General features: G+C 40.6%; 1 protein-coding gene across 1 annotated transcript in view; it reads left to right on the top strand.

Annotated features, from left to right (window-relative positions):
* phf21b (PHD finger protein 21B) overlaps positions 1-25,010 on the top strand; it is a 49,887-nt gene extending 24,877 nt beyond the window's left edge. The window contains exons 9-11 of the mRNA XM_071334286.1: positions 3,818-3,884; positions 4,747-4,850; positions 19,583-25,010. Of these exons, the coding sequence (XP_071190387.1) occupies positions 3,818-3,884; positions 4,747-4,850; positions 19,583-19,885 (474 nt within the window). The 3' untranslated portion in view covers positions 19,886-25,010. The remainder of the gene's footprint in view (positions 1-3,817; positions 3,885-4,746; positions 4,851-19,582) is intronic.
* Positions 25,011-26,540: the final 1,530 nt, after the last annotated feature.

Genomic DNA, 26,540 nt, shown 5'->3' with positions numbered 1-26,540 from the left:
ACTACTGAATGACATCTGACTATAACAACACTACTGAATGACATCTGACTATAACAACACTACTGAATGACATCTACTGACTATAACAACACTACTGAATGACATCTATTGACTATAACAACACTACTGAATGACATCTGACTATAACAACACTACTGAATGACATCTACTGACTATAACAACACTACTGAATGACATCTACTGACTATAACAACACTACTGAATGACATCTACTGACTATAACAACACTACTGAATGACATCTGACTATAACAACACTACTGAATGACATCTGCTGACTATAACAACACTACTGAATGACATCTGACTATAACAACACTACTGAATGACATCTACTGACTATAACAACACTACTGAATGACATCTGACTATAACAACACTACTGAATGACATCTATTGACTATAACAACACTACTGAATGACATCTACTGACTATAACAACACTACTGAATGACATCTACTGACTATAACAACACTACTGAATGACATCTACTGACTATAACAACACTACTGAATGACATCTACTGACTATAACAACACTACTGAATGACATCTGACTATAACAACACCACTGAATGACATCTACTGACTATAACAACACTACTGAATGACATCTACTGACTATAACAACACTACTGAATGACATCTACTGACTATAACAACACTACTGAATGACATCTGACTATAACAACACTACTGAATGACATCTACTGACTATAACAACACTACTGAATGACATCTATTGACTATAACAACACTACTGAATGACATCTACTGACTATAACAACACTACTGAATGACATCTACTGACTATAACAACACTACAGAATGACATCTGACTATAACAACACTACTGAATGACATCTACTGACTATAACAACACTACTGAATGACATCTGACTATAACAACACTACTGAATGACATCTGACTATAACAACACTACTGAATGACATCTACTGACTATAACAACACTACTGAATGACATCTGACTATAACAACACTACTGAATGACATCTGACTATAACAACACTACTGAATGACATCTACTGACTATAACAACACTACTGAATGACATCTGACTATAACAACACCACTGAATGACATCTACTGACTATAACAACACTACTGAATGACATCTACTGACTATAACAACACTACTGAATGACATCTGACTATAACAACACTACTGAATGACATCTACTGACTATAACAACACTACTGAATGACATCTGACTATAACAACACTACTGAATGACATCTACTGACTATAACAACACTACTGAATGACATCTGACTATAACAACACTACTGAATGACATCTACTGACTATAACAACACTACTGAATGACATCTGCTGACTATAACAACACTACTGAATGACATCTGCTGACTATAACAACACTACTGAATGACATCTGACTATAACAACACTACTGAATGACATCTGCTGACTATAACAACACTACTGAATGACATCTACTGACTATAACAACACTACTGAATGACATCTACTGACTATAACAACACTACTGAATGACATCTACTGACTATAACAACACTACTGAATGACATCTACTGACTATAACAACACTACTGAATGACATCTACTGACTATAACAACACTACTGAATGACATCTACTGACTATAACAACACTACTGAATGACATCTACTGACTATAACAACACTACTGAATGACATCTGCTGACTATAACAACACTACTGAATGACATCTGACTATAACAACACTACTGAATGACATCTACTGACTATAACAACACTACTGAATGACATCTGCTGACTATAACAACACTACTGAATGACATCTGACTATAACAACACTACTGAATGACATCTACTGACTATAACAACACTACTGAATGACATCTATTGACTATAACAACACTACTGAATGACATCTGACTATAACAACACTACTGAATGACATCTGACTATAACAACACTACTGAATGACATCTGCTGACTATAACAACACTACTGAATGACATCTACTGACTATAACAACACTACTGAATGACATCTATTGACTATAACAACACTACTGAATGACATCTACTGACTATAACAACACTACTGAATGACATCTACTGACTATAACAACACTACTGAATGACATCTGCTGACTATAACAACACTACTGAATGACATCTGACTATAACAACACTACTGAATGACATCTACTGACTATAACAACACTACTGAATGACATCTGACTATAACAACACTACTGAATGACATCTACTGACTATAACAACACTACTGAATGACATCTACTGACTATAACAACACTACTGAATGACATCTATTGACTATAACAACACTACTGAATGACATCTACTGACTATAACAACACTACTGAATGACATCTGACTATAACAACACTACTGAATGACATCTGACTATAACAACACTACTGAATGACATCTGCTGACTATAACAACACTACTGAATGACATCTACTGACTATAACAACACTACTGAATGACATCTGACTATAACAACACTACTGAATGACATCTGACTATAACAACACTACTGAATGACATCTGACTATAACAACACTACTGAATGACATCTGACTATAACAACACTACTGAATGACATCTGACTATAACAACACTACTGAATGACATCTGACTATAACAACACTACTGAATGACATCTGACTATAACAACACTACTGAATGACATCTGACTATAACAACACTACTGAATGACATCTGACTATAACAACACTACTGAATGACATCTGACTATAACAACACTACTGAATGACATCTGACTATAACAACACTACTGAATGACATCTGACTATAACAACACTACTGAATGACATCTGACTATAACAACACTACTGAATGACATCTGACTATAACAACACTACTGAATGACATCTGACTATAACAACACTACTGAATGACATCTGACTATAACAACACTACTGAATGACATCTACTGACTATAACAACACTACTGAATGACATCTACTGACTATAACAACACTACTGAATGACATCTGACTATAACAACACCACTGAATGACATCTGACTATAACAACACTACTGAATGACATCTACTGACTATAACAACACTACTGAATGACATCTACTGACTATAACAACACTACTGAATGACATCTGACTATAACAACACTACTGAATGACATCTACTGACTATAACAACACTACTGAATGACATCTGACTATAACAACACTACTGAATGACATCTACTGACTATAACAACACTACTGAATGACATCTATTGACTATAACAACACTACTGAATGACATCTACTGACTATAACAACACTACTGAATGACATCTGACTATAACAACACTACTGAATGACATCTGACTATAACAACACTACTGAATGACATCTGACTATAACAACACTACTGAATGACATCTGCTGACTATAACAACACTACTGAATGACATCTGACTATAACAACACTACTGAATGACATCTGACTATAACAACACTACTGAATGACATCTGACTATAACAACACCACTGAATGACATCTGACTATAACAACACTACTGAATGACATCTGACTATAACAACACTACTGAATGACATCTACTGACTATAACAACACTACTGAATGACATCTGACTATAACAACACTACTGAATGACATCTGACTATAACAACACTACTGAATGACATCTGACTATAACAACACTACTGAATGTAGTATATGAAGGGAAGTTAACTGTTTCCATCGTCCTCCATTTTGTTAACTTGTATTTTCCTTCCTCCTGAAGGTTCTGAACAAAGAGAACATGTCGTGGCCACAGAACTTTGTCCAGTCCTATGTTACACACAAGACGGGTGAGAATGGACACCTTTACCTAGCTGGCATGTGGCAGTTGGGCCTGCACTGTGTGTGTTATGCTGTGTTAATACTAGGTGTGTGTGTGTGTGTTATGCTGTGTTAATACTAGTTGTGTGTGTGCTGTGTTAATACTAGTTGTGTGTGTGTTATTCTGTGTTAATACTAGGTGTGTGTGTGTGTGTGTTATGCTGTGTTAATACTAGTTGTGTGTGTGTTATGCTGTGTTAATACTAGGTGTGTGTGTGTTATGCTGTGTTAATACTAGGTGTGTGTGTGTTATGCTGTGTTAATACTAGGTGTATGTGTGTGTGTGTTATGCTGTGTTAATACTAGGTGTGTGTGTGTGTGTTATGCTGTGTTAATACTAGGTGTGTGTGTGTTTTATGCTGTGTTAATACTAGGTGTGTGTGTGTGTTATGCTGTGTTAATACTAGTTGTGTGTGTGTTATGCTGTGTTAATACTAGGTGTGTGTGTGTTATGCTGTGTTAATACTAGGTGTGTGTGTGTGTGTGTTATGCTGTGTTAATACTAGTTGTGTGTGTGTTATGCTGTGTTAATACTAGGTGTATTGTGTGTGTGTGTTATGCTGTGTTAATACTAGTTGTGTGTGTGTTATGCTGTGTTAATACTAGGTGTATTGTGTGTGTGTGTTATGCTGTGTTAATACTAGGTGTGTGTGTGTGTGTTATGCTGTGTTAATACTAGGTGTGTGTGTGTTATGCTGTGTTAATACTAGGTGTATTGTGTGTGTGTGTTATGCTGTGTTAATACTAGGTGTGTGTGTGTGTGTTATGCTGTGTTAATACTAGGTGTGTGTGTGTTATGCTGTGTTAATACTAGGTGTATTGTGTGTTTAGTGAGAGAGGGGGAGAAGAGGAGTCTGCTCAGGAGGAATGTAGAGCTGAAGAAGGAGTGTGCTCACCTGGAGGAGCAGGACCAGCAACTCAGCAAGTCCCTCACGGTATGACCTCTGACCCCTGACACACTCACAACACAGTACAGCAGGACCAACAACTCAGAAAGTCCCTCACGGTATGACCTCTGACCCCTGACACACTCACAACACAGTACAGCAGGACCAACAACTCAGCAAGTCCCTCAAGGTATGACCTCTGACCCCTGACACACTCACAACACAGTACAGCAGGACCAACAACTCAGAAAGTCCCTCACGGTATGACCTCTGACCCCTGACACACTCACAACACAGTACAGCAGGACCAGAGGCTCAGCAAGACCATCATGGTATGACCTCTGACCCCTGACACACTCACAACACAGTACAGCAGGACCAGAGGCTCAGCAAGTCCCTCACGGTATGACCTCTGACCCCTGACACACTCACAACACAGTACAGCAGGACCAGAGGCTCAGAAAGACCTCATGGCATGACCTCTAAACCAAAACTAACAAATAAGCAATATATACCCTAGACTAGGTTAATCCCTCACTCATACCTAGAATGTGGTTTTACCACACTGCGAGTTTGATTGAATTACAGCAGAGATCCTGCATATAATGTTGAGATGGTCTCCACCCTATCAATGGGAGGCGTTGACCCAAAGGTGGGTAGGCAGGTGGTCTACTTATCGCTGTATTCCTGCATGGACAGATTTTCACGAGAGTGGATCCTCTCGCCCCTTCCTCTCTGATTATTGTGTTAGAATGGGAACAGAGTGATTTCCATTGTGATCAGGAGCTCAACAGTGAAGCATAAATACTAACTAACTAGCCAGAAGGAGCTCAACAGTGAACCATAAATACTAACTAACTAGCCAGAAGGAGCTCAACAGTGAAGCATAAATACTAACTAACTAGCCAGAAGGAGCTCAACAGTGAACCATAAATACTAACTAACTAGCCAGAAGGAGCTCAACAGTGAAGTATACTACTACTAACTAGCCAGAAGGAGCTCAACAGTGAAGTATAGGACTACTAACTAGCCAGAAGGAGCTGAACAGTGAAGTATACTACTACTAACTAGTCAGAAGGAGCTCAACATTGAAGTATACTACTACTAACTAGCCAGAAGGAGCTCAACAGTGAAGTATACTACTACTAACTAGCCAGAAGGAGCTCAACAGTGAAGCATACTACTACTAACTAGTCAGAAGGAGCTCAACATTGAAGTATACTACTACTAACTAGCCAGAAGGAGCTCAACAGTGAAGTATAAATACTAACTAACTAGCCAGAAGGAGCTCAACAGTGAAGCATACTACTACTAACTAGCCAGAAGGAGCTCAACAGTGAAGTATACTACTACTAACTAGCCAGAAGGAGCTCAACAGTGAAGTATACTACTACTAACTAGTCAGAAGGAGCTCAACATTGAAGTATACTACTACTAACTAGCCAGAAGGAGCTCAACAGTGAAGTATACTACTACTAACTAGCCAGAAGGAGCTCAACAGTGAAGTATACTACTACTAACTAGTCAGAAGGAGCTCAACAGTGAAGCATACTACTACTAACTAGCCAGAAGGAGCTCAACAGTGAAGTATACTACTACTAACTAGTCAGAAGGAGCTCAACAGTGAAGTATACTACTACTAACTAGCCAGAAGGAGCTCAACAGTGAAGTATACTACTACTAACTAGCCAGAAGGAGCTCAACAGTGAAGTATACTACTACTAACTAGCCAGAAGGAGCTCAACAGTGAAGTATACTACTACTAACTAGCCAGAAGGAGCTCAACAGTGAAGTATACTACTACTAACTAGCCAGAAGGAGCTCAACAGTGAAGTATACTACTACTAACTAGCCAGAAGGCGCTCAACAGTGAAGTATTGTACTACTAACTAGCCAGAAGGAGCTCAACAGTGAAGTATACTACTACTAACTAGCCAGAAGGAGCTGAACAGTGAAGTATACTACTACTAACTAGCCAGAAGGAGCTCAACAGTGAAGTATACTACTACTAACTAGTCAGAAGGAGCTCAACAGTGAAGTATACTACTACTAACTAGCCAGAAGGAGCTCAACAGTGAAGTATAGTACTACTAACTAGCCAGAAGGAGCTCAACAGTGAAGTATACTTCTACTAACTAGCCAGAAGGAGCTCAACAGTGAAGCTACTACTACTACTAACTAGCCAGAAGGAGCTCAACAGTGAAGTATACTACTACTAACTAGCCAGAAGGAGCTCAACAGTGAAGTATACTACTACTAACTAGCCAGAAGGAGCTCAACAGTGAAGTATACTACTACTAACTAGTCAGAAGGAGCTCAACAGTGAAGTATACTACTAACTAACTAGCCAGAAGGAGCTCAACAGTGAAGTATACTACTACTAACTAGCCAGAAGGAGCTCAACAGTGAAGTATACTACTACTAACTAGCCAGAAGGAGCTCAACAGTGAAGTATACTACTACTAACTAGCCAGAAGGAGCTCAACAGTGAAGTATAGTACTACTAACTAGCCAGAAGGAGCTCAACAGTGAAGTATACTACTACTAACTAGCCAGAAGGAGCTCAACAGTGAAGTATACTACTACTAACTAGCCAGAAGGCGCTCAACAGTGAAGTATTGTACTACTAACTAGCCAGAAGGAGCTCAACAGTGAAGTATACTACTACTAACTAGCCAGAAGGAGCTGAACAGTGAAGTATACTACTACTAACTAGCCAGAAGGAGCTCAACAGTGAAGTATACTACTACTAACTAGTCAGAAGGAGCTCAACAGTGAAGTATACTACTACTAACTAGCCAGAAGGAGCTCAACAGTGAAGTATAGTACTACTAACTAGCCAGAAGGAGCTCAACAGTGAAGTATACTTCTACTAACTAGCCAGAAGGAGCTCAACAGTGAAGTATACTACTACTAACTAGCCAGAAGGAGCTCAACAGTGAAGTATACTACTACTAACTAGCCAGAAGGAGCTCAACAGTGAAGTATACTACTACTAACTAGCCAGAAGGAGCTCAACAGTGAAGTATACTACTACTAACTAGCCAGAAGGACCTCAACAGTGAAGTATACTACTAACTAGTCAGAAGGAGCTCAACAGTGAAGTATACTACTACTAACTAGCCAGAAGGAGCTCAACAGTGAAGTATAGTACTACTAACTAGTCAGAAGGAGCTCAACAGTGAAGTATACTACTAACTAGTCAGAAGGAGCTCAACAGTGAAGTATACTACTACTAACTAGTCAGAAGGAGCTCAACAGTGAAGTATACTACTACTAACTAGCCAGAAGGAGCTCAACAGTGAAGTATACTACTAACTAGTCAGAAGGAGCTCAACAGTGAAGTATACTCCTACTAACTAGCCAGAAGGAGCTCAACAGTGAAGTATACTACTACTGACTAGCCAGAAGGAGCTCAACAGTGAAGTATACTACTACTAACTAGCCAGAAGGAGCTCAACAGTGAAGTATAGTACTACTAACTAGCCAGAAGGAGCTCAACAGTGAAGTATACTACTACTAACTAGCCAGAAGGAGCTCAACAGTGAAGTATACTACTACTAACTAGCCAGAAGGAGCTCAACAGTGAAGTATACTACTACTAACTAGCCAGAAGGAGCTCAACAGTGAAGTATAGTACTACTAACTAGCCAGAAGGAGCTCAACAGTGAAGTATACTACTACTACCTAGCCAGAAGGAGCTCAACAGTGAAGTATACTACTACTAACTAGCCAGAAGGAGCTCAACAGTGAAGTATACTACTACTAACTAGTCAGAAGGAGCTCAACAGTGAAGTATACTACTACTAACTAGTCAGAAGGAGCTCAACAGTGAAGTATACTACTACTAACTAGCCAGAAGGAGCTCAACAGTGAAGTATACTACTACTAACTAGCCAGAAGGAGCTCAACAGTGAAGGATAGTACTACTAACTAGCCAGAAGGAGCTCAACAGTGAAGTATACTACTACTAACTAGCCAGAAGGAGCTCAACAGTGAAGTATACTACTACTAACTAGCCAGAAGGAGCTCAACAGTGAAGTATAGTACTACTAACTAGCCAGAAGGAGCTCAACAGTGAAGTATACTACTACTAACTAGCCAGAAGGAGCTCAACAGGTGAAGTATAGTACTACTAACTAGCCAGAAGGAGCTCAACAGTGAAGTATACTACTACTAACTAGCCAGAAAGAGCTCAACAGTGAAGTATACTACTACTAACTAGTCAGAAGGAGCTCAACAGTGAAGTATACTACTACTAACTAGCCAGAAGGAGCTCAACAGTGAAGTATACTACTACTAACTAGCCAGAAAGAGCTCAACAGTGAAGTATACTACTACTAACTAGCCAGAAGGAGCTCAACAGTGAAGCATACTACTACTAACTAGCCAGAAGGAGCTCAACAGTGAAGTATACTACTACTAACTAGCCAGAAGGAGCTCAACAGTGAAGCATACTACTACTAACTAGCCAGAAGGAGCTCAACAGTGAAGTATACTACTACTAACTAGTCAGAAGGAGCTCAACAGTGAAGTATACTACTAACTAACTAGCCAGAAGGAGCTCAACAGTGAAGTATACTACTACTAACTAGTCAGAAGGAGCTCAACAGTGAAGCATACTACTACTACTAACTAGCCAGAAGGAGCTCAACAGTGAAGTATACTACTACTAACTAGCCAGAAAGAGCTCAACAGTGAAGTATACTACTACTAACTAGTCAGAAGGAGCTCAACAGTGAAGTATACTACTACTAACTAGCCAGAAGGAGCTCAACAGTGAAGTATACTACTACTAACTAGCCAGAAAGAGCTCAACAGTGAAGTATACTACTACTAACTAGCCAGAAGGAGCTCAACAGTGAAGCATACTACTACTAACTAGCCAGAAGGAGCTCAACAGTGAAGCATACTACTACTAACTAGCCAGAAGGAGCTCAACAGTGAAGCATACTACTACTAACTAGCCAGAAGGAGCTCAACAGTGAAGTATACTACTACTAACTAGTCAGAAGGAGCTCAACAGTGAAGTATACTACTAACTAACTAGCCAGAAGGAGCTCAACAGTGAAGTATACTACTACTAACTAGTCAGAAGGAGCTCAACAGTGAAGCATACTACTACTACTAACTAGCCAGAAGGAGCTCAACAGTGAAGTATACTACTACTAACTAGTCAGAAGGAGCTCAACAGTGAAGTATACTACTACTAACTAGTCAGAAGGAGCTCAACAGTGAAGTATACTACTACTAACTAGTCAGAAGGAGCTCAACAGTGAAGTATACTACTAACTAACTAGCCAGAAGGAGCTCAACAGTGAAGTATACTACTACTAACTAGCCAGAAGGAGCTCAACAGTGAAGTATACTACTACTAACTAGCCAGAAGGAGCTCAACAGTGAAGTATACTACTACTAACTAGCCAGAAGGAGCTCAACAGTGAAGTATACTACTACTAACTAGCCAGAAGGAGCTCAACAGTGAAGTATACTACTAACTAACTAGCCAGAAGGAGCTCAACAGTGAAGTATACTACTACTAACTAGCCAGAAGGAGCTCAACAGTGAAGTATACTACTACTAACTAGCCAGAAGGAGCTCAACAATGAAGTATACTACTACTAACTAGCCAGAAGGAGCTCAACAGTGAAGTATACTACTAACTAACTAGTCAGAAGGAGCTCAACAGTGAAGTATACTACTACTAACTAGTCAGAAGGAGCTCAACAGTGAGGTATACTACTACTAACTAGCCAGAAGGAGCTCAACAGTGAAGTATACTACTACTAACTAGCCAGAAGGAGCTCAACAGTGAAGTATACTACTACTAACTAGCCAGAAGGAGCTCAACAGTGAAGTATACTACTACCAACTAGCCAGAAGGAGCTCAACAGTGAAGTGTACTACTACTAACTAGCCAGAAGGAGCTCAACAGTGAAGTGTACTACTACTAACTAGCCAGAAGGAGCTCAACAGTGAAGCATAAATACTAACTAACTAGTCAGAAGGAGCTCAACAGTGAAGTATACTACTACTAACTAGCCAGAAGGAGCTCAACAGTGAAGTATACTACTAACTAGTCAGAAGGAGCTCAACAGTGAAGTATACTACTACTAACTAGTCAGAAGGAGCTCAACAGTGAAGTATACTACTACTAACTAGTCAGAAGGAGCTCAACAGTGAAGTGTACTACTACTAACTAGCCAGAAGGAGCTCAACAGTGAAGTATAAATACTAACTAGTCAGAAGGAGCTCAACAGTGAAGTATACTACTACTAACTAGCCAGAAGGAGCTCAACAGTGAAGTATACTACTACTAACTAGTCAGAAGGAGCTCAACAGTGAAGTATACTACTACTAACTAGCCAGAAGGAGCTCAACAGTGAAGTATACTACTACTAACTAGTCAGAAGGAGCTCAACAGTGAAGCATACTACTACTACTAACTAGCCAGAAGGAGCTCAACAGTGAAGTATACTACTACTACTAACTAGCCAGAAGGAGCTCAACAGTGAAGTATACTACTACTAACTAGTCAGAAGGAGCTCAACAGTAAAGCATACTACTACTAACTAGCCAGAAGGAGCTCAACAGTGAAGTATACTACTACTAACTAGCCAGAAAGAGCTCAACAGTGAAGTATACTACTACTAACTAGCCAGAAGGAGCTCAACAGTGAAGCATACTACTACTAACTAGCCAGAAGGAGCTCAACAGTGAAGCATACTACTACTAACTAGCCAGAAGGAGCTCAACAGTGAAGCATACTACTACTAACTAGCCAGAAGGAGCTCAACAGTGAAGTATACTACTACTAACTAGTCAGAAGGAGCTCAACAGTGAAGTATACTACTAACTAACTAGCCAGAAGGAGCTCAACAGTGAAGTATACTACTACTAACTAGTCAGAAGGAGCTCAACAGTGAAGCATACTACTACTACTAACTAGCCAGAAGGAGCTCAACAGTGAAGTATACTACTACTAACTAGTCAGAAGGAGCTCAACAGTGAAGTATACTACTACTAACTAGTCAGAAGGAGCTCAACAGTGAAGTATACTACTACTAACTAGTCAGAAGGAGCTCAACAGTGAAGTATACTACTAACTAACTAGCCAGAAGGAGCTCAACAGTGAAGTATACTACTACTAACTAGCCAGAAGGAGCTCAACAGTGAAGTATACTACTACTAACTAGCCAGAAGGAGCTCAACAGTGAAGTATACTACTACTAACTAGCCAGAAGGAGCTCAACAGTGAAGTATACTACTACTAACTAGCCAGAAGGAGCTCAACAGTGAAGTATACTACTAACTAACTAGCCAGAAGGAGCTCAACAGTGAAGTATACTACTACTAACTAGCCAGAAGGAGCTCAACAGTGAAGTATACTACTACTAACTAGCCAGAAGGAGCTCAACAATGAAGTATACTACTACTAACTAGCCAGAAGGAGCTCAACAGTGAAGTATACTACTAACTAACTAGTCAGAAGGAGCTCAACAGTGAAGTATACTACTACTAACTAGTCAGAAGGAGCTCAACAGTGAGGTATACTACTACTAACTAGCCAGAAGGAGCTCAACAGTGAAGTATACTACTACTAACTAGCCAGAAGGAGCTCAACAGTGAAGTATACTACTACTAACTAGCCAGAAGGAGCTCAACAGTGAAGTATACTACTACCAACTAGCCAGAAGGAGCTCAACAGTGAAGTGTACTACTACTAACTAGCCAGAAGGAGCTCAACAGTGAAGTATACTACTACTAACTAGCCAGAAGGAGCTCAACAGTGAAGCATAAATACTAACTAACTAGTCAGAAGGAGCTCAACAGTGAAGTATACTACTACTAACTAGCCAGAAGGAGCTCAACAGTGAAGTATACTACTAACTAGTCAGAAGGAGCTCAACAGTGAAGTATACTACTACTAACTAGTCAGAAGGAGCTCAACAGTGAAGTATACTACTACTAACTAGTCAGAAGGAGCTCAACAGTGAAGTGTACTACTACTAACTAGCCAGAAGGAGCTCAACAGTGAAGTATAAATACTAACTAGTCAGAAGGAGCTCAACAGTGAAGTATACTACTACTAACTAGCCAGAAGGAGCTCAACAGTGAAGTATACTACTACTAACTAGCCAGAAGGAGCTCAACAGTGAAGTATACTACTACTAACTAGCCAGAAGGAGCTCAACAGTGAAGTATAGTACTACTAACTAGCCAGAAGGAGCTCAACAGTGAAGTATACTACTACTAACTAGCCAGAAGGAGCTCAACAGTGAAGTATACTACTACTAACTAGCCAGAAGGCGCTCAACAGTGAAGTATTGTACTACTAACTAGCCAGAAGGAGCTCAACAGTGAAGTATACTACTACTAACTAGCCAGAAGGAGCTGAACAGTGAAGTATACTACTACTAACTAGCCAGAAGGAGCTCAACAGTGAAGTATACTACTACTAACTAGTCAGAAGGAGCTCAACAGTGAAGTATACTACTACTAACTAGCCAGAAGGAGCTCAACAGTGAAGTATAGTACTACTAACTAGCCAGAAGGAGCTCAACAGTGAAGTATACTTCTACTAACTAGCCAGAAGGAGCTCAACAGTGAAGTATACTACTACTAACTAGCCAGAAGGAGCTCAACAGTGAAGTATACTACTACTAACTAGCCAGAAGGAGCTCAACAGTGAAGTATACTACTACTAACTAGCCAGAAGGAGCTCAACAGTGAAGTATACTACTACTAACTAGCCAGAAGGAGCTCAACAGTGAAGTATACTACTAACTAGTCAGAAGGAGCTCAACAGTGAAGTATACTACTACTAACTAGCCAGAAGGAGCTCAACAGTGAAGTATAGTACTACTAACTAGTCAGAAGGAGCTCAACAGTGAAGTATACTACTAACTAGTCAGAAGGAGCTCAACAGTGAAGTATACTACTACTAACTAGTCAGAAGGAGCTCAACAGTGAAGTATACTACTACTAACTAGCCAGAAGGAGCTCAACAGTGAAGTATACTACTAACTAGTCAGAAGGAGCTCAACAGTGAAGTATACTCCTACTAACTAGCCAGAAGGAGCTCAACAGTGAAGTATACTACTACTAACTAGCCAGAAGGAGCTCAACAGTGAAGTATACTACTACTAACTAGCCAGAAGGAGCTCAACAGTGAAGTATAGTACTACTAACTAGCCAGAAGGAGCTCAACAGTGAAGTATACTACTACTAACTAGCCAGAAGGAGCTCAACAGTGAAGTATACTACTACTAACTAGCCAGAAGGAGCTCAACAGTGAAGTATACTACTACTAACTAGCCAGAAGGAGCTCAACAGTGAAGTATAGTACTACTACCTAGCCAGAAGGAGCTCAACAGTGAAGTATACTACTACTACCTAGCCAGAAGGAGCTCAACAGTGAAGTATACTACTACTAACTAGCCAGAAGGAGCTCAACAGTGAAGTATACTACTACTAACTAGTCAGAAGGAGCTCAACAGTGAAGTATACTACTACTAACTAGTCAGAAGGAGCTCAACAGTGAGGTATACTACTACTAACTAGCCAGAAGGAGCTCAACAGTGAAGTATACTACTACTAACTAGCCAGAAGGAGCTCAACAGTGAAGGATAGTACTACTAACTAGCCAGAAGGAGCTCAACAGTGAAGTATACTACTACTAACTAGCCAGAAAGAGCTCAACAGTGAAGTATACTACTACTAACTAGCCAGAAGGAGCTCAACAGTGAAGTATAGTACTACTAACTAGCCAGAAGGAGCTCAACAGTGAAGTATACTACTACTAACTAGCCAGAAGGAGCTCAAAGGTGAAGTATAGTACTACTAACTAGCCAGAAGGAGCTCAACAGTGAAGTATACTACTACTAACTAGCCAGAAAGAGCTCAACAGTGAAGTATACTACTACTAACTAGTCAGAAGGAGCTCAACAGTGAAGTATACTACTACTAACTAGACAGAAGGAGCTCAACAGTGAAGTATACTACTACTAACTAGCCAGAAAGAGCTCAACAGTGAAGTATACTACTACTAACTAGCCAGAAGGAGCTCAACAGTGAAGCATACTACTACTAACTAGCCAGAAGGAGCTCAACAGTGAAGTATACTACTACTAACTAGCCAGAAGGAGCTCAACAGTGAAGCATACTACTACTAACTAGCCAGAAGGAGCTCAACAGTGAAGTATACTACTACTAACTAGTCAGAAGGAGCTCAACAGTGAAGTATACTACTAACTAACTAGCCAGAAGGAGCTCAACAGTGAAGTATACTACTACTAACTAGTCAGAAGGAGCTCAACAGTGAAGCATACTACTACTACTAACTAGCCAGAAGGAGCTCAACAGTGAAGTATACTACTACTAACTAGCCAGAAAGAGCTCAACAGTGAAGTATACTACTACTAACTAGTCAGAAGGAGCTCAACAGTGAAGTATACTACTACTAACTAGCCAGAAGGAGCTCAACAGTGAAGTATACTACTACTAACTAGCCAGAAAGAGCTCAACAGTGAAGTATACTACTACTAACTAGCCAGAAGGAGCTCAACAGTGAAGCATACTACTACTAACTAGCCAGAAGGAGCTCAACAGTGAAGCATACTACTACTAACTAGCCAGAAGGAGCTCAACAGTGAAGTATACTACTAACTAACTAGCCAGAAGGAGCTCAACAGTGAAGTATACTACTACTAACTAGTCAGAAGGAGCTCAACAGTGAAGCATACTACTACTACTAACTAGCCAGAAGGAGCTCAACAGTGAAGTATACTACTACTAACTAGTCAGAAGGAGCTCAACAGTGAAGTATACTACTACTAACTAGTCAGAAGGAGCTCAACAGTGAAGTATACTACTACTAACTAGTCAGAAGGAGCTCAACAGTGAAGTATACTACTAACTAACTAGCCAGAAGGAGCTCAACAGTGAAGTATACTACTACTAACTAGCCAGAAGGAGCTCAACAGTGAAGTATACTACTACTAACTAGCCAGAAGGAGCTCAACAGTGAAGTATACTACTACTAACTAGCCAGAAGGAGCTCAACAGTGAAGTATACTACTACTAACTAGCCAGAAGGAGCTCAACAGTGAAGTATACTACTAACTAACTAGTCAGAAGGAGCTCAACAGTGAAGTATACTACTACTAACTAGTCAGAAGGAGCTCAACAGTGAAGTATACTACTACTAACTAGTCAGAAGGAGCTCAACAGTGAGGTATACTACTACTAACTAGCCAGAAGGAGCTCAACAGTGAAGTATACTACTACTAACTAGCCAGAAGGAGCTCAACAGTGAAGTATACTACTACTAACTAGCCAGAAGGAGCTCAACAGTGAAGTATACTACTACCAACTAGCCAGAAGGAGCTCAACAGTGAAGTGTACTACTACTAACTAGCCAGAAGGAGCTCAACAGTGAAGTATACTACTACTAACTAGCCAGAAGGAGCTCAACAGTGAAGCATAAATACTAACTAACTAGTCAGAAGGAGCTCAACAGTGAAGTATACTACTACTAACTAGCCAGAAGGAGCTCAACAGTGAAGTATACTACTAACTAGTCAGAAGGAGCTCAACAGTGAAGTATACTACTACTAACTAGTCAGAAGGAGCTCAACAGTGAAGTATACTACTACTAACTAGTCAGAAGGAGCTCAACAGTGAAGTGTACTACTACTAACTAGCCAGAAGGAGCTCAACAGTGAAGTATAAATACTAACTAGTCAGAAGGAGCTCAACAGTGAAGTATACTACTACTAACTAGCCAGAAGGAGCTCAACAGTGAAGTATACTACTACTAACTAGTCAGAAGGAGCTCAACAGTGAAGTATACTACTACTAACTAGCCAGAAGGAGCTCAACAGTGAAGTATACTACTACTAACTAGTCAGAAGGAGCTCAACAGTGAAGCATACTACTACTACTAACTAGCCAGAAGGAGCTCAACAGTGAAGTATACTACTACTACTAACTAGCCAGAAGGAGCTCAACAGTGAAGTATACTACTACTAACTAGTCAGAAGGAGCTCAACAGTAAAGCATACTACTACTAACTAGCCAGAAGGAGCTCAACAGTGAAGTATACTACTACTAACTAGCCAGAAAGAGCTCAACAGTGAAGTATACTACTACTAACTAGCCAGAAGGAGCTCAACAGTGAAGCATACTACTACTAACTAGCCAGAAGGAGCTCAACAGTGAAGCATACTACTACTAACTAGCCAGAAGGAGCTCAACAGTGAAGCATACTACTACTAACTAGCCAGAAGGAGCTCAACAGTGAAGTATACTACTACTAACTAGTCAGAAGGAGCTCAACAGTGAAGTATACTACTAACTAACTAGCCAGAAGGAGCTCAACAGTGAAGTATACTACTACTAACTAGTCAGAAGGAGCTCAACAGTGAAGCATACTACTACTACTAACTAGCCAGAAGGAGCTCAACAGTGAAGTATACTACTACTAACTAGTCAGAAGGAGCTCAACAGTGAAGTATACTACTACTAACTAGTCAGAAGGAGCTCAACAGTGAAGTATACTACTACTAACTAGTCAGAAGGAGCTCAACAGTGAAGTATACTACTAACTAACTAGCCAGAAGGAGCTCAACAGTGAAGTATACTACTACTAACTAGCCAGAAGGAGCTCAACAGTGAAGTATACTACTACTAACTAGCCAGAAGGAGCTCAACAGTGAAGTATACTACTACTAACTAGCCAGAAGGAGCTCAACAGTGAAGTATACTACTACTAACTAGCCAGAAGGAGCTCAACAGTGAAGTATACTACTAACTAACTAGCCAGAAGGAGCTCAACAGTGAAGTATACTACTACTAACTAGCCAGAAGGAGCTCAACAGTGAAGTATACTACTACTAACTAGCCAGAAGGAGCTCAACAATGAAGTATACTACTACTAACTAGCCAGAAGGAGCTCAACAGTGAAGTATACTACTAACTAACTAGTCAGAAGGAGCTCAACAGTGAAGTATACTACTACTAACTAGTCAGAAGGAGCTCAACAGTGAGGTATACTACTACTAACTAGCCAGAAGGAGCTCAACAGTGAAGTATACTACTACTAACTAGCCAGAAGGAGCTCAACAGTGAAGTATACTACTACTAACTAGCCAGAAGGAGCTCAACAGTGAAGTATACTACTACCAACTAGCCAGAAGGAGCTCAACAGTGAAGTGTACTACTACTAACTAGCCAGAAGGAGCTCAACAGTGAAGTATACTACTACTAACTAGCCAGAAAGAGCTCAACAGTGAAGCATAAATACTAACTAACTAGTCAGAAGGAGCTCAACAGTGAAGTATACTACTACTAACTAGCCAGAAGGAGCTCAACAGTGAAGTATACTACTAACTAGTCAGAAGGAGCTCAACAGTGAAGTATACTACTACTAACTAGTCAGAAGGAGCTCAACAGTGAAGTATACTACTACTAACTAGTCAGAAGGAGCTCAACAGTGAAGTGTACTACTACTAACTAGCCAGAAGGAGCTCAACAGTGAAGTATAAATACTAACTAGTCAGAAGGAGCTCAACAGTGAAGTATACTACTACTAACTAGCCAGAAGGAGCTCAACAGTGAAGTATACTACTACTAACTAGCCAGAAGGAGCTCAACAGTGAAGTATACTACTACTAACTAGTCAGAAGGAGCTCAACAGTGAAGCATACTACTACTACTAACTAGCCAGAAGGAGCTCAACAGTGAAGTATACTACTACTACTAACTAGCCAGAAGGAGCTCAACAGTGAAGTATACTACTACTAACTAGTCAGAAGGAGCTCAACAGTAAAGCATACTACTACTACTAACTAGCCAGAAGGAGCTCAACAGTGAAGTATACTACTACTAACTAGCCAGAAGGAGCTCAACAGTGAAGTATACTACTACTAACTAGTCAGAAGGAGCTCAACAGTGAAGTATACTACTACTAACTAGCCAGAAGGAGCTCAACAGTGAAGTATACTACTACTAACTAGTCAGAAGGAGCTCAACAGTGAAGCATACTACTACTACTAACTAGCCAGAAGGAGCTCAACAGTGAAGTATACTACTACTACTAACTAGCCAGAAGGAGCTCAACAGTGAAGTATACTACTACTAACTAGTCAGAAGGAGCTCAACAGTAAAGCATACTACTACTACTAACTAGCCAGAAGGAGCTCAACAGTGAAGTATACTACTACTAACTAGCCAGAAGGAGCTCAACAGTGAAGTATACTACTACTAACTAGTCAGAAGGAGCTCAACAGTGAAGTATACTACTACTAACTAGTCAGAAGGAGCTCAACAGTGAAGTATACTACTACTAACTAGTCAGAAGGAGCTCAACAGTGAAGTATACTACTAACTAACTAGCCAGAAGGAGCTCAACAGTGAAGTATACTACTACTAACTAGCCAGAAGGAGCTCAACAGTGAAGTATACTACTACTAACTAGCCAGAAGGAGCTCAACAGTGAAGTATACTACTACTAACTAGCCAGAAGGAGCTCAACAGTGAAGTATACTACTACTAACTAGCCAGAAGGAGCTCAACAGTGAAGTATACTACTACTAACTAGCCAGAAGGAGCTCAACAGTGAAGTATACTACTACTAACTAGCCAGAAGGAGCTCAACAGTGAAGTATACTACTACTAACTAGCCTGAAGGAGCTCAACAGTGAAGTATACTACTACTAACTAGCCAGAAATCTTCATCAGTACTTACACATGTTTATGTTCCTGTGTCTCTGTCCCAGAAGAAGGTGATGGACGTGCGGGAGCGTCTGATTGGTCAACAGAGGGACACCCAGTCCTCCCTGGAGCGTCTCAAGGCTCTGATTCGTCTGATCCAAAGAGACCAGATGATCCAGGTTACCATGACAGCCACCGCCACCACCACCGGAGTGTCCCTGCTCTCCCTGCCCTGGATCAAACCCTCCGCCACCACCACCGCCGCCACACACACAGTGCCCCCTGCTGGACCGTCTATGCTACTGCAGCAGAAGAGTCTGGTCATGCCACAGTCTCAGACACAGAGCCAGGCCCAGGGCAATGTCTGAGCTCTAGTAGTACCACCCCAGCCCACCAGAGGGCACAGTTCACAGTTCAAGCCTGCGCCCCAAACAGCACTCTATTCCCTATATAGTGCAGAACTTTTAATAACGGACCCATAGGGGAAGTTTCAAAGACATGTCCATTTGGCATCAGATCCCTGGTCTAAAGTAGTGTACTATATAGGGAATAGGGCTCTGGTCTAAAGTAGTGTACTATATAGGGAATAGGGCTCTGGTCTAAAGTAGTGCACTATTATGGAATAGGGCTCTGGTCTATAGTAGTGCACTATATAGGAAATAGGGCTCTGGTCTATAGTAGTGCACTATATAGGGAATAGGGCTCTGGTCTATAGTAGTGCACTATATAGGGAATAGGGCTCTGGTCTATAGTAGTGTACTATATAGGGAATAGGACTCTGGTCTAAAGTAGTGCACTATATAGGGAATAGGGCTCTGGTATAGGGAATAGGGTGCCATTTAGGACTCAAACGAAGAATCCATGCCACGTGGCCACCTGCGGAATGGCAGGACACCTCACAGAGACATTGAAGACAATTTTTTTGTTGTTGAAGAAGAAGAAGTCAGAGACTCCATTGAAACCATTAGTGAACAGGACGGTTGAAGAGGTGAAGGGGGGATGAACGAGAAAACACAACAAATTAACATCTTCCTTTTCACTACATTTCATGACAAGTATTTTTTAAACCCAACACCTACAGTGCTTACGAGATTTATTTTATTTATAGTTTTTTTTAAATTATTATTATTGTAATTATTAATGTTTCTTGGCCTTAATGTATTTATTATGACTGTCAGAAGCTAGATCACAGTGCTGCAAATTAAATAGGTATTTTCTGTGTGGCTGAAAAATATTTTAGATTTGTTTTTTAATTTTTTTAAAAACTGGTATAATAATTGTTCTGCATATATAGAGAGAGAGACAACGCTAGAGTAGTTAGTTACAAATGAACAATGGAAGGATATGAAGAAGTGGGAACAAAGGACTGCTATAAATCAGAGTTGGTCTCTGTGAACAATATTAGCCATAATTATCAGGTGATTAAGTGGGGAAAAGGCCCGTGGGAGAAGTTTTCATTGTGTATGTACGGAAAAAGCATACAAGCCTTCAAAAACAAAAAACAAGAGAATCACATTTTTTTCTTCAGTATTAGTATAGTTTAAAGAAAAAAAAGTATTTAAAGATGACTACAGAATTTAGTCTTTCTAGAGGAGAGTTTAGTATTTTCATGCTTGTTGATGACTTAGTTTGAGTATTGAGGAGTATTGATGAAAGGGATCTATCGTTGTATATAGGTTGTATAATTATCCCCGGTCCTTCTCCATGTTATTGTTACTGGATTCACAACAACAACAACATGTTCCTGCCCCCCCCCCCACAGCTGCACTCAAAAGCGGCCATTTTGAAACGTCCTGTAATTGTGTGATCCAAACCATTTTAATCCCTTTCTTTTCACCACTATAGAAAATATGCCAAAAAACCATTATATTTAGTACTGGGAAATCCTGTGTACGTATCAAATATGTCTGGCATGCTTTTTATCCCTGCCTGGTTTTATATATTTAAAAAATATATTTTGTCGCTTTCACACTATTTTTTATTTTTTTTAAAACTCTAGTTGTGTGATGATGTTCGTTATGATGACTTGACATTTGAAGAGCCTGATGATTTGAACTGTTTCTAGTCTGCTAGACGGTACAAACGAACTGTTTCTAGTCTGCTAGACGGTACAAACAAACTGTTTCTAGTCTGCTAGACGGGACAAATGAACAGGTTTCTAGTCTGCTAGACGGTACAAACGAACTGTTTCTAGTCTGCTAGACGGTACAAACGAACAGGTTTCTAGTCTGCTAGACGGTACAAACGAACAGGTTTCTAGTCTGCTAGACGGTACAAACGAACTGTTTCTAGTCTGCTAGACGGTACAAACGAACAGGTTTCTAGTCTGCTAGACGGTACAAACGAACAGGTTTCTAGTCTGCTAGACGGTACAAACGAACTGTTTCTAGTCTGCTAGACGGTACAAACAAACAGGTTTCTAGTCTGCTAGACGGTACAAACGAACAGGTTTCTAGTCTGCTAGACGGTACAAACGAACTGTTTCTAGTCTGCTAGACGGTACAAACGAACAGGTTTCTAGTCTGCTAGACGGTACAAACGAACAGGTTTCTAGTCTGCTAGACGGTACAAACGAACAGGTTTCTAGTCTGCTAGACGGTACAAACGAACAGGTTTCTAGTCTGCTAGACGGTACAAACGAACAGGTTTCTAGTCTGCTAGACGGTACAAATGAACTGTTTCTAGTCTGCTAGACGGGACAAATGAACAGGTTTCTAGTCTGCTAGACGGTACAAATGAACAGGTTTCTAGTCTGCTAGACGGTACAAATGAACAGGTTTCTAGTCTGCTAGACGGTACAAATGAACAGGTTTCTAGTCTGCTAGACGGTACAAATGAACTGTTTCTAGTCTGCTAGACGGTACAAATGAACTGTTTCTAGTCTGCTAGACGGGACAAACGAACAGGTTTCTAGTCTGCTAGACGGTACAAACGAACAGGTTTCTAGTCTGCTAGACGGGACAAATGAACAGGTTTCTAGTCTGCTAGACGGGACAAACGAACAGGTTTCTAGTCTGCTAGACGGTACAAACGAACAGGTTTCTAGTCTGCTAGACGGGACAAACGAACAGGTTCCTAGTCTGCTAGACGGTACAAATGAACTGTTTCTAGTCTGCTAGACGGTACAAATGAACTGGTTTCTAGTCTGCTAGACGGTCCAAATGAACAGGTTTCTAGTCTGCTAGACGGTACAAACGAACTGTTTCTAGTCTGCTAGACGGTACAAATGAACTGTTTCTAGTCTGCTAGACGGTACAAATGAACTGTTTCTAGTCTGCTAGACGGGACAAATGAACTGGTTTCTAGTCTGCTAGACGGTACAAATGAACTGTTTCTAGTCTGCTAGACGGTCCAAATGAACTGGTTTCTAGTCTGCTAGATGTTACAAATGAACTGTTTCTAGTCTGCTAGACGGTCCAAATGAACAGGTTTCTAGTCTGCTAGACGGTACAAATGAACAGGTTTCTAGTCTGCTAGACGGTCCAAATGAACTGGTTTCTAGTCTGCTAGACGGTACAAATGAACAGGTTTCTAGTCTGCTAGACGGTACAAATGAACTGGTTTCTAGTCTGCTAGACGGTACAAATGAACTGGTTTCTAGTCTGCTAGACGGTACAAATGAACAGGTTTCTAGTCTGCTAGACGGTACAAACGAACAGGTTTCAAGTCTGCTAGACGGTACAAACAAACACTGCCTCGAGAACAACTAGATCCAACCAGGGTTTCTTTACTCTATAATTTAGTTAACAATCAAACACCAGCGAAGGGGGATGGGGAGGACAACTGTCATATCATTCTGCAACAGTTCAGTGTTGATCTGTAGATCGACTTCCTGCTGTCACAATGGGGGTCCTAAAGGTGTTGAACATATTTCTGTCTGATTGGTCTTAACTAATTCACCATGTGTTTCTGGTGATCAAATCAACGCTGTGTCGTGGGATCCCTCTAGTCTGAAATGACACACTGAGGAACAAATAAATACATGGGGAATCAAGAGAAAATATATCACTCCAAAAGAGAGAGGACGACATATTATAATCTGTATTTGTGTGGAACCAAAACTGCTCAAATGAGAAGGAAAATGCAATAATTAGAAGAGATCACCGATACTAATACATATCGAAAAGAAAAAAAACTTGTTTTCTACACAGAGCCTGACCGAAATCTATGATGTAGAACACTTTGGACTAGAGTTGTTGACAGAGCTAGGGCTATAGAGAGGACTGATCCAACTGGCATCCATACCAAGCCTCAAAACACACTGAGGACATCCATATCAAGCCTCAAAACACACTGAGGACATCCATATCAAGCCTCAAAACACACTGAGGACATCCATATCAAGCCTCAAAACACACTGAGGACATCCATACCAAGCCTCAAAACACACTGAGGACATTCATATCAAGCCTCAAAACACACTTTAATTATGAATGAGTAGTTTGTATGGACTCTCTCTCTCTCTGTCTCTCTCTGTCTCTCTCTCTGTCTCTCTCTCTATCTATCCATCTAATAGGGCTTTACCATTCCTTAGTCTTGTCCAACATTCAATACATATCATGAGCTCTACCTCCTCCAACATGGAATAGCACCGACAGACCGTGACAGAGACGAGCATCTGCACAGCATACGGTCTACCACTCTGATGGGAATCAAATCCCCAAGAGAGGGGACTGAACGACTGGTGTCATATCAGTGTTCCGTGTTGCATCAAGGTAGACGTTCAACCCCCCACCCCCTAAAAACCAACAGATCTAGGATCAGCTCAACCTAACTTTAACATGAGGAGAATACAGAATACACAAAAACATAACTCGACTCCAGATCAGCGGTTTAGCGAAGCAGCTTCTACCACCTCCACAGTGTGTCCTTCATCCATTATCCCCATCAAGAGGGGTGTCCCAGACTACATCACCCAGAATCCTCCGGGAGAAACTGTGTAGTGTTTAAATACAAATCTATTTTAATACACTCAAGACACAACCTTTGAACAAATGATAAAAACATAAATCTCTTTTTTTTAATTTTTCTATATTATTTTTTATCAACGATGAACAAAAAAAATATAAGAAAATAAACATTGGACTGTTTTTTTTCTATGGTTTGCCAATTATGCATATTAATGCATATTAATGCATATTAATGAGCTTGCGATGTTCAATGTGTTGTTTTGCCACGAGGAGGACGGAGAGGATAAAACAGGAGAGACGACTACATTTTATTATTATTATTTTTTACACGGAAATGTCTTTTGGCTGTTAAAGTAGTGTATTTTTTTCTTCCTTTGGCATTGATGACAAGGGGGCTGTCCAGTGGATAGCGTGTACAGGGAAGTGTTTTGTCTATTGCCAATGTAGTTGTATCTTGATGGTGATGCATTTAAAAGTTGATTGATGGACGTTGGTAAATGGTTAATAAGAGTAGTCTCACTTTTTTTCTACCAAGTTCTTATGAAAAATCGATTCATTAAATAAATAAAATTCAAGAACAAAACACTGTGTGGAAACTTGATCCTTTGATGTGTTGTGATGGTAACACACTGGGTGGAAACTTGTTACGTTGATGTGTTGTGATGGTAAAACACTGTGGAAACTTGATACTGTGATGTGTGATGGTAAAACACTGTGTGGAAACGTGATACTGTGATGTGTGTGATGGTAAAACACTAATTAATTCATCTGTATCTTCACAACTATAACTGGTTCGGCATGTATTCATTTTGTGAGGTGTTTACCAAAGTTTATTTGCCATCAAGTAGTATGCTTTATTTCAAAAGTTAAAAAGAAATGATATTCCTGGTTAAGTTCAGATGTTATTTTATTAAATGTTAAAACATCGTTCTACTTGCGGTGAAGCCGCATTTACATCACATTCAGTCACCTAGCAGACCCTCCCATCCAGAGATACATCACATTCAGTCACCTAGCAGACCCTCCCATCCAGAGATCCATCACATTCAGTCACCTAGCAGACACTCCCATCCAGAGATCCATCACATTCAGTCACCTAGCAGACACTCCCATCCAGAGATCCATCACATTCAGTCACCTAGTAGACACTCCCATCCAGAGATCCATCACATTCAGTCACCTAGCAGACACTCCCATCCAGAGATCCATCACATTCAGTCACCTAGTAGACACTCCCATCCAGAGATCCATCACATTCAGTCACCTAGCAGACACTCCCATCCAGAGATCCATCACATTCAGTCACCTAGCAGACACTCCCATCCAGAGATCCATCACATTCAGTCACCTAGCAGACACTCCCATCCAGAGATCCATCACATTCAGTCACCTAGCAGACACTCCCATCCAGAGATCCATCACATTCAGTCACCTAGCAGACACTCCCATCCAGAGATCCATCACATTCAGTCACCTAGCAGACCCTCCCATCCAGAGATCCATCACATTCAGTCACCTAGCAGACCCTCCCATCCAGAGATCCATCACATTGTCACCTAGCAGACCCTCCCATCCAGAGATCCATCACATTCAGTCACCTAGCAGACCCTCCCATCCAGAGATCCATCACATTCAGTCACCTAGCAGACCCTCCCATCCAGAGATCCATCACATTCAGTCACCTAGCAGACCCTCCCATCCAGAGATCCATCACATTCAGTCACCTAGCAGACACTCCCATCCAGAGATCCATCACATTCAGTCACCTAGCAGACCCTCCCATCCAGAGATCCATCACATTCAGTCATCTAGCAGACACTCCCATCCAGAGATCCATCACATTCAGTCACCTAGCAGACACTCCCATCCAGAGATCCATCACATTCAGTCACCTAGCAGACCCTCCCATCCAGAGATACATCACATTCAGTCACCTAGCAGACACTCCCATCCAGAGATCCATCACATTCAGTCACCTAGCAGACACTCCCATCCAGAGATCCATCACATTCAGTCACCTAGCAGACACTCCCATCCAGAGATCCATCACATTCAGTCACCTAGCAGACACTCCCATCCAGAGATCCATCACATTCAGTCACCTAGCAGACAC

Source organism: Salvelinus alpinus, chromosome 11 (genome assembly GCF_045679555.1).
Source record: "Salvelinus alpinus chromosome 11, SLU_Salpinus.1, whole genome shotgun sequence".
NCBI classification, from domain to species: Eukaryota; Metazoa; Chordata; class Actinopteri; order Salmoniformes; family Salmonidae; genus Salvelinus; species Salvelinus alpinus.
Note: the sequence above shows the minus strand (reverse complement) of the source record. Positions and strands in the feature narration are given on the sequence as shown.